Raw genomic sequence first — 18,702 nt, 5'->3', positions numbered from 1 at the left:
CTATCAGAATTTTGAGCTCGAAGAGCTCAAAAGCATAGGAAAACAATCTCTTTGAGCTTGAAGAGCTCAAAATAACCCATAAATTGTATTTTTGAGCTCAAAGAGCTCAAAAACGTCATTGGTGCAATTTTAAGCGCCTAAGTATGGAATTAGCGGGAAGTTGCAGGGATGACCTTCAGGGTCAACCGTTTTCCTAATTTTTTTTCTACAAAATTTCTTAAATATAGACATTCTAATAATTTTTACTCCTTAAATATCTTTAGTTTAGCCAAAAATATCAACCCGTAAAATATATATTATTTCACAGCATCAATACAATTTTACCCAAAAACAAATTTTTCAAGAAACAAAGTATGATTAAATACAAAAGACCCTTTGTATTGAAAAAGAGATGACGTGAAAGTGTAACAAGTTTGTCATCTTTTGACTTATTCTACCCCAAAATAATTCAAAAGAAGGCCCATAGAAAGGACCTTGCGATAACTGGAGCACTCCAGGAAATCTCCTACTATTTATGCAACACTACGTAATTCGGGTTGAAAAATATGACAGCAATTTGTCCTCTTTTAGGTCTTTTGTTCTTTTATAGCCAAATCTAGTCACCTGCGCTCCAGTTTAAGTCACTCTTTTTGTCGTTTTTGGACAAAGGGTCAATGTCTACCTGCTTCTTCAGAAAACTCGTTCAAAATTTGAACACAAATGTTCAAATTTTAACGAAGAAAAATTTCTGTCAAATTTTTCCTTTAATAAATTAATTTTAAAAAAAACTTGCTTTTCTTGCGGCAATTTGGACACGTGGCACAAAAACCAGAGCACGTGTCTCGCCATTAGCGTCTCGGGCACGCGTAAAAAATAAAAAACGCTCTAATAATAGTAAAAACTAGAGTAGCCAGACTATTAAGTGTACAAGTGAGTAAAAAACCTCGAGATAAAAAACTTAAAAGATGTTTTCTTAAAACATTTAGCGGACACTGAGCTAAAAAACCAAAAAACCTTGGAGCAAATTTCTCCTCAAGCCTGAGGTTCAATATATCTAAATGTTTTGAGCGTAAAAAAATCCAAACATTTTTATTTGGGGTATTTGGGTGACCGTAATAACACAAAAAGTGTACCAAAGTGTGTAAAAATTCTTATTTTTATGGCCTAAAAAATATTTCTAAGACGCTTTGCCTAAAATTTAGACCAGACCAATTCCCACAATGGCTTTATGGTCCCCTAAAAATGTACCGAGAGCAATTTTTTACGACGTTCAAAAATTTGGTTTATAATTCCGTTGCTAGCCGGGATTATTTTTACCGTTGTGAATAATATTATTTTCCGGCGACCTGTTTTTTTTTTCTCATTATTACTATGGTTTATTGTCGTTACCATTGTGTAAGACGCTCGCTACAGTTCAGGTCACTTGAAATTATTTTTCAAGGTCACGCTTTTCCAGAGTTCGATTTTTAAGAAATTCATAATTCAAGGAAGAAAAAATATTTTTTTTTTAATAAAAAATTTTCGAATTTTAAAATTTTAAGTAGAATTTTCTTACACAATTAATATTATACTAGCAACCTTGCAGTCACTACACGGAAATAAATTTTCTTTAAAATTTACCCTTAAATTAAAGAGAAAAATTACCGGACTGTATTGTAATCGTGATACGCTAAGGTGCTGCTTTACCATTTACTAGAAACAGAAATACTTTTTTAGTTGTGTGAGTAAAATTTACCGGAGTCTCAGGTAAAAAAATTTTTTTAATATTCAATGCAGCTTGCCGCACAGATGGAATATAATTATTATTGGACGTATTGTCATTAATGGAATATTATTATTATAAATTTTCTAGGTTTTATGTTTAAAAAAAAGTTGATTTTAATTTAACAACATTAAATGTTTATTTGATTTTTTTAATTTAATTTATTTTTTTTAGATTATTTCTCTTTACAATCTATATATATAGAAAAATAGCAAATATTTATAGATAATTGCGAATGTCATTAAAGCACATCTTTACAATTAATAGTTAACTAATTGCATAAAATTTTATTATAATGATAATTGTATAAATGTTTGTTAGAATTAACAGTAATTCAGTGTCAACTGATCACTGACATGTGAAATTTTGTCAACAGCTGAGAAGTCTAGAGCGATTGCAGCGCCGCTGAAAAGTCGCCCGAATAGAATTTTAGTAAGGCATGCCGAAAAATCAGTTCGGGGCGAAGTTGGCTTTCCGAACTTAGGCTAGCCCAATTCGGATCTTATTTGTTTTAAATCCAAGCAAAAACAGTTTCACTGTAAAAAAATCGCGCCAAGTCCACGTTCATTTGTACACGTCAGTTTTGTACACGTCAATGTGGTTATAAGTCAAAAATAAATTTATATAATTAAGAGACTAAGAAAAATTTAGCAACGAGTATATCTTTATCGTAAATTGGGTTTGATATTTTTTAGCGATAGTTATTTATGATTTAAATAATTGAGAGAGAAAGGAAAATTTAGTGACGAACATATTATTATTTTTAATGGAATTTTTATAGTTTAATTTGATATCATCAGAAAGAAAGAGATAAGAATTAATGCCTAGGTTTTATATATTCTTTAAAAAATTTTTTATTTAAAGTTTTTGGAGGAGTTTTTAATAGTTTTTTGGTTCTATAAATTTGTCCGGTCACATTTGTCCATTAAATTATTTGTAATTGATCCTGTGATAGCACTATTATTTTTTAAATTTATTTAAAAACTACCCAAAGCATTAGTGTGATTAAAAAAATTATTAAAGTTTTCTAATTCATAATTCGTAAAACTCTGCAGTCACGAAGTGACTGCAGGTTGCTAATAACAATTAAAATAACCTACCCGTGTAAAAAAAAATTGTCCCAAAATTGTCCCAAGCGTGGGACATTCAAACGTGACACAATTTGGGACATTTTTAAGACAATTTTGGGACATCTAAAAAAAAAATTAAAAATTTTAAAATAGTGCGTTTAAGTAATTTTTCGTCGATTTTAGGTATTTTTTTGAAGATTTTCAGAAGACTTCACAATTTCATGACAATTTTACTACAATTTTAAACGGTTTTTAAATGATTTTGAAGAAGATAATTTAATTTTGCACAGCTGTAGATTTGTCTAGAAATTAATGGATGAAACATTTATTGAACATTTTTGGGACAAATTTAGGACATTTTTGGGACAATTTTAGGACATTTTTGGGACAATTTTAGGACATTTTTGGGACAATTTTAGGACATTTTTGGGACAATTTTAGGACATTTTCGGAACATTTTTTTAATATTTTTAGGACAATTTTGAACGTTTTTCAAATAATTAAAAAAAAAAAACAATTTATTTTTGCACGGTTGTAGATTTGTCCTAAAATTAATAGATGAAAAATTTTAGGACATTTTTGGGACAACTTGAGGACATTTTTGGGACAACTTTAGGACATTTTTGGGACAACTTTAGGACAATTTTAGGAAATTTTCGGAACATTTTTAAAATATTTTTTAAAATATTTTTTCAAAAGTGTCGTGAAATAGTTCTAAAAATGTTCAAAATCTGTTGTAGAAACATTACAGAATTGTCCCAAAAATGTCCTAAAATTGTCCTAAAAATGTCCTAAAGTTGTCCCAAAAATGTCCTCAAGTTGTCCCAAAAATGTCCTAAAATTTTTCATCTATTAATTTTAGGACAAATCTACAACAGTGCAAAAATAAATTTTTTTTTTTTTTTTTAATTATTTGAAAAACGTTCAAAATTGTCCTAAAAATATTAAAAAAATGTTCCAAAAATGTCCTAAAATTGTCCCAAAAATGTCCTAAAATTGTCCCACAAATGTTCAATAAATGTTTCATCCATTAATTTCTAGACAAATCTACAGCTGTGCAAAAATAAATTATCTTCTTCAAAATCATTTAAAAACCGTTTAAAATTGTAGTAAAATTGTCATGAAATTGTGAAGTCTTCTGAAAATCTTCAAAAAAATACCTAAAAGCGACGAAAAATTACTTAAACGCACTATTTTAAAATTTTTAATTTTTTTTTTAGATGTCCCAAAATTGTCCCAAAAATGTCCCAAATTGTGTCACGTTTGGATGTCCCACGCTTGGGACATTTTTGGGACAATTTTTTTTTACACGGGTATAAGCAATTTTTTATTCATACTTTATTTGACTGTTATTAATTAATTATATTCACTTATAACAATTATAATCTACTTGAAATTATTAAATTTAATCAGCACAAACTATACCAACGCAAAAATTTCGATCCTGACTTTTTTTCGATGGGCAAAGTGATCTGCCACAGACTAAATAATTCGACAATGCATAGTAATCCTTCATTAGATGGGAAACTACAGTTAAAAATAGATATTTCACAGCTTGCATCTACACCCGCCAGGGTGCGCTGGAATTATTTTTACATAAACTGTAGTTTCATGGGGATAGTTTGCTATAAAAAATGCAACCAACGCGAGATTTAATTAAGTTGGTACCAATTGTAAATTTTTATTATAATTACAAAAAATACTAAAATCCGAACAAAAACAGTTTCACTGTAAAAAAATCGCGCCAAGTCCACGTTCATAAGACTATTAAGAAAAAAAAAAATTTGTTTTTTCTTTACAAAAATATATAAAATTAAAAAAATTAAAAATCCAAGTAACCGATATGATTGTTTATGATTTTCGGAAATTAAAAAAAATTGTGTTACAAATTTAAAAATTAAAAAAAAAATTTGGAACGTATTTAGTGTGCGCGGTTGCAAAATATTTTACTTTTAATGAAATTCGTAAAATCTATTTACTAGGACTTTAAAAAAATTGAAATACACAATGACGCACACTAAGTACGTTCCAAAATTTTTTTCTTAATTTTTAAATTTATAACAAAATTTTTTTTAATTTCCGAAAATTATAAACAATCATATCGGTTACTTGGATTTTTTTATTTTTTTATTTTATATATTTTTGTAAAGAAAAAAACAAATTTTTTTTTCTTAATAGTCTTATGAACGTGGACTTGGCGCGATTTTTCACAGTGAAACTGTTTTTGTTCGGATTTTAGTATTTTTTGTAATTATAATAAAAATTTACAATTGGTACCAACTTAAATCTGGCGTTGGTTGCATTTTTTATAGCCAACTATCCCCTTGAAACTACAGTTTATGTTTAAATAATTCCAGCGCACCCTGGCGGGTGTAGATGCAAGCTGTGAAATATCTATTTTTAACTGTAGTTTCCCATCTAATGAAGGATTACTATGCATTGTCGAATTATTTAGTCTGTGGCAGATCACTTTGCCCATGGAAAAAAAGTGAGGGTCGAAATTTTTGCGTTGCTAAGTTTGTGCTGATTTAATTTAATAATTTCAAGTAGATTAATTGTTATAAGTGAATATAATTAATTAATAACAGTCAAATAAAGTTTGAATTACTGTTATAATATACAATTTAGGAAAAAAAAGTACCGTAGAATTAAATAAAATTTTGCAACCTCAAAATACCGTTCTGCTTACAGTAAACATAGTCGGTAGTCTGGCGCTCCGTTTACAGCAGATTTGAACGGAACTTGGCGCCAGATTCTACCGAATCTGTGGATTTATTAAATATAGTTTCTTATATCATACTTGGCTCTGAATCACTGCATACTTGGAAGTTGCCGATAATCCCGTGATAAATTATAATAAAAAAAAATAATTATCACTTGATAATAAAAGTAATAATACATATAAGTTAAACAATGTTTTCTAACATTTTAAAAATTTCCTTAGACGAAACAAAATCATTTAAGATTTTAATAATATTTATGAATATTCTATATGTTATACACTGGATCCTTACAAAAATATATAAAAATATAAAAAGCATTAATCCCAATAAGCGTACATTACTTTAATGATATCAATTATCTTTCTTATGAATTATTTTTTCACTTGTCGGTCAATTAAAGAAATAAATATCAGCGTAGCAGCTTATCTAGAATGATAACAAATCATTAGTTCAAGTAATTAAAAAAAAAAAAAAACAATTAATTTATTATTGTGCTTACTACGCCTGCATCTTTTGATCCTGAAAAAATCGCAATCTAAACAAATAAAGAAAGAAAAAAATAAACTATTTTAATGATTTTCAAGCTTAGAAATGATTCAACTTCTCTGAGAATCGTGTTCAGCTTTTTATTTTATTTTACCTGTATCTCCGTGATATGGTGATATGATGGAAGATATATAAACATTCTGAGCATTTGAGGGAGTTAGTTACTAACCAATAGTGGTACTAGAAATATCGATATTTTAGTATTGAGAAAAAATACAATGCAATGGCTCCTAGTGATTATGATATCGCAGTGACAAAAGATTTTATTAGAGAAGTGCGAAAGCACGAGTGTTTGTATAATATTAACATTCAAAAAAATTTAACTCTCAGAGAATTAGACAATATTTGGTTGGAAGTTATTCAGAAATGTCGTCTCAAAAATAGTAATTTGTTTACGCTTCGTATTTTTTATTACACGGAGAGAAAAATATGGAAATCATTCCTATAATTTTAATGAAATGTTTTCCTATACCATTTTAGGAGCGATAACTTAAATTATGGGAATTGTACCCATAATTTTTGGGAAATGTTACTATAATTATGGGAATGGTTCCTATAATTATAGGAACGATATCTATAATTATAACTGTAATATCGGCATGATTACCATAATATATACACGGTGAGAAATTTCTGTAGAAATTTACTATGCATACATAATAAGACTGAACCTTAATGACTCAATTCAAAATATTACCATAAAAATTTAAGAATATCATATTGTACCAATCAATATTTACTAGGGACCATAGTAAATTTCACCATGCAACTGTTACATAAACATATATAAAAAATTTTCGTAAACTGACAGAACAAAAACTGTTAGTGTGCTTAAAACTTTTCATTATAGTTCCATAGTAAAATTTCTGTTGCTCAGTCGACAATAAAAATTTATAAAAAAGTTTCACATTTAGTCACGTGTACTCGGTTTAAATTTAAAATTGTGACTATGAAATTTTCAAATGTCCCATAGTAAACGTATGCGCGTCCCGTGCAAAAAAAAATTTGTTTCATTATGAATTTCATTGTGAATTTGATAATGAAATTCAGATTTTGAAACAAATATGAGTTTGATAATGAATTAGCTATAAAAATCCTCTAATTTTCTATTGCAGCTGAATCTAACAGCTAACCAACAGCTGAAATCTAATAATTTAATGGGTTATTTTTAAAAACTTACTTGTCAGTTTAAACAAGTGATAAGTACATTATAAAAATCGTATATTTCCAGCTTTGAAGAAGATTCAAAATTGTTGAATCTAAAGAAATTAAGACAACGAAGAGGAGTAATTCATGATGAATTTGATGATAATAAATCTATTTAAAAAAAAATTATTTGTGACTCTTATGTAAGCGTTAACAAGATTTAAAATTTATTTTTAAAAATATATATCTATTGTTTACAGTTCGTTGTTTGTGCTATTACAAAAAAAAATTTATTTATTGAATAATTTAAAAAAGAAATAAACTAAAAAATATATTTCATTCTGCATTATTAAATTAAGTTTATTTATTTATTTATTTATTTATGATAATTATTTATGACTTATAATAAACTTATTATGAATCAAGTATTAAGGTAAGATCAAATTAATATAAAATTTATAACCTTTTTATGATAAATTTATTATGAATCAAGTATTAATTTTATATGGTTCCATGATTTTTGTTGATTACTGTTAAATTAGTAATACATTTCCTCTAAGTTAAATAAAATAGTTTTTTTTTTTTTTTTTTTTTTTTTTTTGAAATTTCGGGGGTAAAAACAAAAAATACAATTATAAAATAAAACATATTTATCTTATAATTAATTCAATATGACTCTCGTACTAAATTGATAATCATTATCATCAAATTCATCATGAATTACTCCTCTTCGTTGTCTTAATTTCTTTAGATTCAACAATTTTGAATCTTCTTCAAAGCTGGAAATATACGATTTTTATAATGTACTTATCACTTGTTTAAACTGACAAGTAAGTTTTTAAAAATAACCCATTAAATTATTAGATTTCAGCTGTTGGTTAGCTGTTAGATTCAGCTGCAATAGAAAATTAGAGGATTTTTATAGCTAATTCATTATCAAACTCATATTTGTTTCAAAATCTGAATTTCATTATCAAATTCACAATGAAATTCATAACGAAACAAATTTTTTTTTGCACGGGGTCAGTCGCGACGCGCGCTCTTTCATTTTTTCGTGCTGCTTTGTTTTGTCAACATAAGTCTACAGACGCTATCAGTAGTGGTTAACGGTGTTATGAAAATTGCAATAAACATTAAGTTTTAAATAAATATTAGTTTATAAATCCATCAACACATGAATAGTTAATGGAAATTTGTAAGATTCATAAATAATAAAATATTTAATAATTTACCGTGAAAAATTAAAATGAAAACAAACATTTGATGGTTAACCTGCAACCGACACTTTTAATAATAATAAAAAATAATTTAAAAGTTATATATTGTGTTTATAATTATTCATAATAAAATTAACTGCCAAAATAAATCCTACGTTCATTGTTAAAAATAAAAAAAAAAATAAAAAAAACTATATTTTAAAAAAATATTTTTAAAAATTATTGCAAACAAAAAAATCTTGTTTGGTTTGATATTTTTGATTGCTAAAAACATTTTTACTCTAAAATTTTTTATTTTTTACAAACGTTTTCTTATTTTTTTTGCTATAGTACATTCGGAAATTTAAATTATTGCATATTTCATTTTACTATGGTACATTTCAATTTCTACCATTTACTATGTCTGATTTCATTTGTTTCGGAAATTACTATGGGCCATTGTAAAATTTTATTCTGAGTCAATAAGGTTCACTAGTAATATGCACCATTGTAATATCTAAAATCCATGCAGAATAAAAAATAATGGAAATTTCTCACCGTGCGTTCAAAAGCATGTAGTTATCTGAATAGTTTTGATATTACTTATTTTCACTCCGTATCGGTTTGAAACGATTCAACTAACGTTTTTAACGTTCAATACGTTCAAATAACGATTTGAACGTTCAATACGTTGAATCTACGATTTAAATTTGAACTCGGGATTCAATTATAATTCATAATAGTAATTAATAGTCTAAAATAAAATAAAAATTCACAGAAAGAAAATTTTTTTGACTGGAGAACAAAGCTCTTGGGTCAAGAAAATTTGTCGGATGCCTGAGGGAAGACCGATGTTGTATTAGCTGAAGAAAAAATTTTTCTTTAAATTCTATTCTTGGTGGAAGTCATTTTTTCTTAATTCTATCATAAATACTTGATTGAAATTTTTATATTTGATCAAGATTTTTAGATACTTTAGGGAAGCAGCGCCACCTACTTCAGCTGAGAAAAAAATTTTCTCACCTTGAGAAAATTTTTCTCGAGAATATTTGATACCTATTTTATATTATTTTAGCGTGCAATTAAACATATTGAATAAAAAAAATTAAATATTATTTGATCTTCCCATTTGACATGTTAATCAATAATATTAATGAAAATTTACTTCTATCTTTATATTTAATTTTTTGGAGCAAGAGACAAATTTTTTCAAGACAAGAAAATTAACTTCTATCAAAAACTAAATTTTTTAGAGCAAGAGGCTGAATTTTCTCTTCACAACAAGATTTTCTTGACTTAAATAAATTTTCTTGGATCAAGATATGAATCGTTTATTTGAGAATCCCTACAAGTCATATGGGATTTCCATATGACTTATGGGGTTTCTCAAATAAACGATTCATACGTATTTCGTAAAGCAAGAGAATTAATTTTTAGAATAAGTGAAATTTCTTGTCAAAAAAAATTTTTTTTTCGCTCAAGAAAATAATTAAGAAGAAAAATATTTTCTTGGCTCAAGTGAACCTTTTTTCTGTATGAGATTGTTTATAATTGTACTGACAGAATAATTATTTTCTTTCGCTTAGTGATTATTATGAAGATATTTAAACTAAAATGTTAACACCGTCTTAAATGTCATGAACAATATATTGTAAAATAATAAAAGCACAATTATTTATCATAATTAATATAATTATAGGGACCGTAAAAAACGCTAAAGCGAAATGGAGTTACCTTACTCGTCAATACAAAAAGGGTCTTCAAAATCCAAAGGAAAAATCAAATTACCACGATGAGCTTGATTTTTTGAATCCGTTTGTACAACAAATTGATGACGTTGAAGATGATGAAACGGAGTTATCAACTAATCGAGAAGCTGAGGAAGATGAAAACCGAGTTAGGATGAGAGAAAACTTCCATGAGAGACCAACGTCATCGTTATTAGGGACGAATAACTCAAGAATAGCTCGTTTGTCCAATGAAAATCGTCCGTCAACGTCCTTAAGCCGTCAGTTGCCATTTAACGACCCTAATTACACTCTCATGCCAGTTTCCGGGTCCAAGGAATCAATGCAGATCGATGATACTGAAGACGAGTTGCATCCTTTCTTTTTATCTTGTTATATGTCAACTAAAAAATTGCAGCCGCAATTGCAAAAACATGTCAAGTATCAGATTTTTAAAATTATCATCGACGCTGAAATGAAGGTTCCGAATTGAATTGCTGAGTAATTAAAAATCAAAAAAAGTTTGGAAAATCCAAATGAGCATGCCTTAAGCGCTCATGTCATACATAAATTATTTAGATCATAACAAAAATTATTCGTTTTTAATTTGAATTTTCCCGCGAGTAGTATTATCCCTTCTGTAGGTCGAACTAAAGAAAAATTTTAACAGATGATAAAACAGTTAGTAATTATACCATAGTGTATGTATAGTTTCTGCTTGTATATAGTTATTTCAATCCGAACAAAAACAGTTTCACTGTAAAAAAATCGCGCCAAGTCCACGTTCATAAGACTATTAAGAAAAAATAAATTTGTTTTTTTCTTTACAAAAATATATAAAATAAAAAAATTAAAAAATCCAAGTAACCGATATGATTGTTTATGATTTTCGGAAATTAAAAAAAATTTTGTTACAAATTTAAAAATTAAAAAAAAAGTTTGGAACGTATTTAGTGTGCGCGGTTGCAAAATTTGAAAAAATTGAAATACACAATGACGCACACCAAGTCTCAGAGATAGAAAAAGAGAATGTTTTATGGTAATCACAAAATACTCACTGGAGTAAAAAAAATTATATAGAATTCCATATGATTCATATATAATTTTATATGAATTATATATACATCTATATAATCATAAATGAATTACATATGCTTCTATATAATTAGATATGAATCATATATAATGATAAATAGTTTTTTTTATTCGGGTATGCCTTTATATGAGTACATAAGACTACTTATGTGCTGATAAGGGTATGAGTATATCAGACCATATGAATCCATATCAAATTATATCAACCCTGATAAGAGATTTTTTTTTCAAGTTTATCAAAGTATATATAACTTTATAAGGTTATATCAGAGCATATCAGGGCCTATTAAAAAATAATGTAAAATTAGATATGAGCATATCAAGCTATATCAAGTCTGATATAGACATATCAAATTGATAAGGCTTGATCAGGCCTGATATGGCCAATTTTCATATCAGGCCATATCAGGACATATCAAAAATTAAATATGGACATATCAGATCATATCAGGCCAGATATGAACATATCAAAAATTTTTATATGGCCTTATCAGCTCATATCAAGCCTGATCAGAATATTTTTTCACGGGTAATAAGAATAACGATCAAATGAATTTTTATTAAATTCTAATTAATTAAAAAATTGAAAAAAACACTTTCAGTTCAAAATATTAAATATTAATTATTAAAAAAAAATAAAGTTAGCACCAATTCATCAAATCAGCTTACGAGCGTCTATTTTCTTAACAACTTTGGTTAGGAAAGCATTTTTTTTAACTGCCGAGTTTAAATTAATTTTTTTCATGTAATTATATGATCTACTTTTTTTTTAATTAACAATATATGAAATATTTATAAAATTAAATAATCGAAATTAATTGTATGCTTTATAATATTTAAATAATGGGAGTCAATAACTAGTTCATAATTTTTATGGTGAATCCCATATTGACAGCCAGTCGACAGCGCTATGACGCCTTTTTTTTTAAGTATAAAATACGTTACGCGATTATATACAAGGCTTTAACCTGTCAAATAACTCCGCGTGTTTTGGTGTTAAATAAGTTTTTGAATAAATTGTTATATTTTTAATAATAATTAATCATTCATAGAAATTATTATTAATTAACTTTAATAATATTGATTACTTTTTATCAAGTTTTGATAAATAAAAATATAACCAAATAATTCGACGCATGCGCAGTAGGGGCGTCAATAATTGGGGTTACGGTACGTCAATATTTAGATCAATCAGTTTTTTAACCCGTCAATAATTGGTGTATCCAGATCATCTATTTAATTATTTAAAATTAATTAGTAAATATTACTGATTATCATTTTAAAAAAAGAAATTGATTAGTTAAAACATTACTTAAGACATTACCACAAACAAAATTCAACGATTTTTATATTTGATTGCCTAAAAGAAATGAAATCATAACTTCGTCTCTTATAGCGTCAATAATTGGGGCTTTTACCTTAATGTATATATGAAAAATATATGGAAAATTGATGTGGGTACTTAAATGAAAGCTCTTGATGAGTGTAACATCGGGATGAGCTTATATCTTTAAAAACGTCAATATTTAAGAGAGTACAGTGCAATTTAACAAGTCATTATTTAATAAAGCAAAATTCTATTTATTTATAGTGCACAAGTCACGGCAGTCACACAGTGACTGCAAGGTTGCTAGTAATAATAATTATTCAAAGAAAATTTTTAAAACTAAATGATAAATATTAAATCAACATAAATTTACATCGAAATCGAGCAAATAACAATCTATTCAAGCTATTTCGCTTCCGATAATTGAATTTCATCTAAAATAATTGCTTACATATTTTCTATAAAATAGTTATCTTTGCGAAAAACAATTTCATCCCCATTAAATTTATATTCAAAATTTTTTTAATAAAAAAATTTCAATTAGTTCAGTAAATTTAAATAAAATTTTAAAAAATAAAAATTTACAGCCTTCAAAAATAATCATAAATTCCAAAAATTGACAATTCTAACTCGTTAATTTATTAAGGCCATTACCCTTTACCCAAAAAAAAATTTATAACATTATCCGTCTCACTAAAAAAATAAAACTTTCAAAGAAAGTGTTGAAGGTCTACTAATTAAATTTATTTTTTTTTTACCCTTTTAAAGGCTTATAAAATTTTTTTTACCCTTTTCTATTGTACTTTAAAGACATAAATTTTTTCAGTCTTTTCAAAAAGGAAATAAATTTTTTTTACCCTTTTTCCGAGGAAATAAATGTTTTTTTTTAAAGGAAATAAAATTTTTTTACCCTTTTCCGAGTGAGCACTAAAAAAAAAGGATAATTTTTACGACGGGCAATAATATTTTTAACCCCTTTAAAACTCAAGCGTTGACCGAAAAAAATAAAAAAGAATTAAATAGAGAAGAGTTAGAAAAGCAGAATATTTTTTTACAGCCGGTAATTTGAACCCACAAAGAAAGTAAAGGATTTTCCGTAGCCTTTACCTTGGGAAAGGATTTAACTGTCCTGTGCCAGGGTCATTGTCGCGTGAATGGCCAAAAAGTATACGGTAAACACTCGAGAATTTCTTATTACAAAAAAAGTGTTATGAAAAAACTCTTTTTTTCGGTAAAAGTTGTAAATATTGTAAAAGAGTGCTCGGGCCAATAGAAATCGCTCGAAGGGTTATCTTACGGTACATATATATTATATACAACAAAGCTTCGTAGCTCTGTACACCTCTGTGCAGAGTCGTAAACTCATAAACTTTTTTAAACTTTACCGGAGACTATTTTTATTTTAACTTTCGGTAAGTTTGTCATTTTTTCTTCCTTGAAAACTTTGATTCTGCAATGTCCTCTGGGACTTTGCACATTTTTTTTACTCTTGTTAGAAACTGTAGTATGTTATGTCGAAACTTTGTTGAAAAAAGAACTGTAATTTGTAATTTTGTTTACTGAGAGAACTATTTATTTGAATTAAATGAGACTTGTTTATTATGGGGGCATGCCATAACACTGTAAAAAAAGCGGTGTTAAAATGGACTCATTTTAACACCGCTATGTAACACCTGTGTATTAACACCGGTGTAGCGGTGCTCTTTTGCGGTGTTAAACCGGTGTAATATCGGTGTAACCGGTGTAATACAGGTGTAACAGTAGAATAAATTTACACCGTATCGGATTATGAATATTACATGATCCATAAAACACAATTAATATTCAATATTTATCAAAATGAGACAAGTAACATTTATTTAAGAATTTTCAACTTATAAAATTACGCAGAAATCGATTTAATAAATGTTATACAACAAGTTAAATAGTATTTTCTCACCTCCGGGCGGAAAGCGTCAATTTTCCTCCCGCTGTGCTAAACGAAAATGCCGCTTTCCGCCTCCGTCGAGGAGAAATAGTATATTACACACCTAGGGAAGTAAAGTAAGAAATGTCTCAGATCACATGTAATTGTTGGCCGAGGCGAAGCCGAGGTCGACAAACATGTGATCTGAGGCTTTCTTATTTACTTCCCGTGGAGTGTATACTATTTTTTTGCTCGACGAAGGCAGAAAGGGGCAACTTCGTTTAGCGCAGCGGGCTGAAAGTTGACGCTTTCTGCCCGTCGAGCAAAAAAATAGTATACACACCACGGGCAGTAAATAAGAAAGCCTCAGATCACATGTTTATTGACCTCGGCTTCGCCTCGGACAACAATTACATGTGATCTGAGACATTTCTTATTTGACTGCCCTAGATGTGTAATATACTATTACAATATTAAATGTTTAGGAACAATATAATAATTATTTTTATCGTAACCATGATGTTTCTCATAATATAATGGATGTTTTAAACATGACAAATCTACGGATGTGCAAAAATAAATTATCTCTATGAAAATCATTTAAAAAACGTTCAAAATTGTCGTAAAATTGTTCTAAAAATGTTTCAAATTTTTTGTAAAAACACTCTAAAACTGTCCAAAAAATGTTCCAAAATTGTCTCAAAAATATCCGAAAAATGTCTCAAATGTATTCAAAATTTGTTCTCAAATAGTTAAAAAAATGTTTTAAGATTATTCAAAAAAGGTTCCACGTAAGATTTAAAGACAAAATTTCAACTAAATTGCTTCAAATAAATTGCATTGATTCTAAAATTATCTTAGAAGTAATCCGAAAATCTTAAAAAAAATACTTAAAAGTTATGAAATAATTACTAAAATCCACTATTTTAGAGTTTCCGATTATCTATATGATGTCCTAAAATTGTCCTTTAATAATGGTGTTAAAGTAACACGGATCGAAAATTTACACCGAGAGAATTTCACACCATTATTTCACACCACACGGCCATGTAAAGTGCTCTGGGTCCATTTTCACATCGAAATTTTTTACAGTGTATTTATTTTAATCAAAAACTTTTATCTTTTTTATATTTTATTATTTTAAACTTTCTAAATTAAATACTAACTTTTTTTGATTATTTATTTTCAATTATTAAACATAAAAAGTTTAATTATAAAAATTGTGTTACTTAAAATATTATCAAAACCGGAAAATTTATAACACCGATTTAACACCGAAAAAAAATATTTACACCGCGACCGGTGTTACTGCTACACCGATTTCGGTGTTGAATTTAACACCGGAATTCTTAACATCGTACACCGTATGGACTCACACCGATTTTTAACTTCCCGCTAAGAAAATCGAAGATTTTCAAAAATCGGGAAGTTATTGTTTTTACCCCGTTTAGTTTAGTTAGTTGCAAAAAGTTCCAGTAGGTTAACGTATTCTTATAGCAGCCCCCTGGGGCTAGAACGAGCGATAAAGTAAAAAGAGTAAACTAGTATGTCACAAGATTTTAGTTCTTTTTGAGGGCGCTAGTAGTCTAGTTGCACGACAGCTGATTACAAGCTGCTATTTCATGCGGAGCACACTAAACTTTAAATAAAAATAATAATATTAGAACTGAATAAATGAAATAGCAAACGCGTATGATTTCTATTAATAATTTATCAATAAATAAATAAAAATAATCAAAACTTTGAGCTAAACCTTGTATTGAGTGATTTAAAATGAGAAATATATATTAAGAACATGCCGGGTTGTTTAGTACCAGGATGTACTTCTGGTTACAAATCGAACTTTGAAAAAGTTCATTTTTTTTCTGTGCCCAAAGATGAAAAATTAAAGGAGCAGTGGCAAATTGCAATAAAAAGACCCAACACATTAGTTTCAAAAACACAAGTGGTTTGTGACAAACATTTTTTAGCTGGAGATATAATTCGAAGTCGACAGTTGTTAGGTCCAGAAGGAGAAGTTCTGGGAGTAGTAAGTTAATTTTCTTATCAATAATTATACTGATGATTTTAAAAAAATTAATGAACATTTTTTAAATGTTTTGTAAATACTTTCAGTCACCATATCGGCGACCGCGACTAGCACCTGGAGCTGTACCTAGTTTATTTCCTTGGACAGAGGTGATATCATCTGATAATGACATTGATGCTAACCCTGAGACTTCAGAAGTAAATCTAGTTCCTGATCATAGTAATGCATCAGAAAAGCAAGTTGTTGATACATTTTCTGTCAATATTAATACTGTGGACAGGCTTGAGGAGCTTCAAGTGGGTCAATCTTCTGATGTTTGTTTATACACTGACACGCCAGCAAATATTATAAATAATTTGGAAGCTTTGGAAGCAAATAGTTGTTGTAATTCAGTGGAAGTATTTAATTTTGAAGCTTTATTGACTAGTAATATGGAATTACCAAGTTCATGGATGCGTAATAATATAAAATATAAAGAAGAGTCTCTGATCAGCTTTTTCTTATCTTATATGCGATATGATCGATGGAAAATATTTAAGTTTCAATCTGAAAGAGGTGATAGTCGACTCAAAGTTGGAATTATATACACATATACTAGATAAGCCTTTAAATGTCTCGCCTTACTTTAATGTAAAAAAAAGTATCACAAGTGTCAACGATTTGGAGGAGTATTTACGCCAGGTTAACTCTCTAAAAGTTTGTCGAGGTATTGTAATTCCTGATATCAATGAGTATGAAAATTCTGATGCGTTAGTTATAGATAAAAGGAACATGGTAAGACGTGAGACATGCACTCTCTTATGCCACTCAACGCAATGTAATGCGTGTCATAATGCAAGTAGAGCCTTAGTCAGAAAAAGGAAACGCAACAACACAAATTTGCAAGATTCTAGATCAATAAATAAAAAGTAATGTACTTTCGAGTAAATTCAAGTCACATGCTAAAGTAAATTCTGGCAATGACCACGTGAAAAAATTGAAACAAAAATTAAGTAGATCCATACAGCGGAAAAATCAGTTGCAGTTGGCGAATAGAACATTACGAAAAAATTTGAAAACCTGTCAAAAGACAATGTCTCAAAAATCTGAAGCTAGTGTTCTTAATAAATTACGTTCGAATGATGTTGCTAAAAATCAATGTGATGTAGTTCAAGAAATCTTGAAAGCATCACACTGCAAAAATTCTAGCGGCCGTCGATACTCTGAGAACTGGTTGATGTTATGTATGTTGCTATACATGCGGTCTGTTTCAGGATATAATTTTATCCGTGATAATAACATTTTGCCATTACCATGCGTCAGTACAATGAGAAGGTAAAATCGGATTTTAATTTCTAATAACAAATGAAAAATTCCATAAAATATGTATTTATCTAAGTTTTAGTGATAACTATGTTTCTTATATTTATCTATGTAAAGTGATTTATTAAAATAAAAATAGCTTCATATTTTTGCTTTTTTCAGGAATCTTGCATCGATAAACACACAGTGTGGATTTGACTCAGAATTTTTCGAAGCATTCACTAATTTTTGAGTAAAAAGAAGAAATTTGTAGGCATGGTGTCTTGCTATTAGATGAAATAAGCTGTCGCGAAAGTGTTAACGTGCGCTCACAAAATCTTACTTATGTCGGCTTAGAGGACTTTGGCGAAGAAAGTAATAAAGTGATTACAATGAATGATAAGGCTAATCACGGGTTAGTGCTAATGTTTCAACCTTTATACGATACATACACTCAGCCTGTAGCTGTATTTGGTTCTCATGGTCCTGTCAGTGGTCAAGTTTTGTCTCAGCTTATTGTAAAAGCAATAATATTACTGGAAAAATCAAATGCAAAGATACATGGTGTAATTACTGATGGTGCGACTACAAACAGAAAGTTTTGGACAATTTTAGGGATGAGTGGCCGAAAAGAAAATTTTAAAAATTATTTTAACCATCCCAGTGAAGCGGATCGGAAAGTTTTTGTGTTTTCAGATACTCCTCATCTCATTAAGACTATTAGAAACCGCTTACATAAAACTGGATATTATCAGGTATGAAACAAAATGCTATTTCGATGGTAAAAATAATTTGATCAATATTTTTTTTTTTTTTTCTATTAAGATTGATCCTGACAAATCTCCAATTGAATGGCAGCATTTTAAAGATTTATATGATAAGGATAGTCAGTTTCCAGGAAAGTTAAGGATGTGT

The 18,702-nt window shown here is 28.4% G+C and overlaps 1 protein-coding gene across 1 annotated transcript; it reads left to right on the top strand.

The window, feature by feature from the left end:
- Nucleotides 1–16,272: 16,272 nt before the first annotated feature.
- Nucleotides 16,273–16,966, top strand: LOC123270197. Its single transcript, XM_044736140.1, has 3 exons — nt 16,273–16,506; nt 16,593–16,904; nt 16,952–16,966. Exons 1-3 carry the CDS (start codon nt 16,273–16,275, stop codon nt 16,964–16,966), a joined length of 561 nt encoding a protein of 186 aa, XP_044592075.1.
- The last annotated feature ends 1,736 nt before the right edge of the window (nt 16,967–18,702 follow it).

This window comes from Cotesia glomerata, linkage group LG8, assembly GCF_020080835.1.
Source record: "Cotesia glomerata isolate CgM1 linkage group LG8, MPM_Cglom_v2.3, whole genome shotgun sequence".
Lineage (NCBI taxonomy): Eukaryota > Metazoa > Arthropoda > Insecta > Hymenoptera > Braconidae > Cotesia > Cotesia glomerata.
This window is presented reverse-complemented; position numbering and strand designations above follow the sequence as displayed.

Coding starts and splice junctions, on each gene's coding strand:
- LOC123270197 (XM_044736140.1), top strand. CDS start 16,273: ATGCCGGGTTGTTTAGTACCAGGATGTACTTCTGGTTACAAATCGAAC. Junction 16,507..16,592: donor AAGGAGAAGTTCTGGGAGTA/GTAAGTTAATTT, acceptor AAATACTTTCAG/TCACCATATCGGCGACCGCG.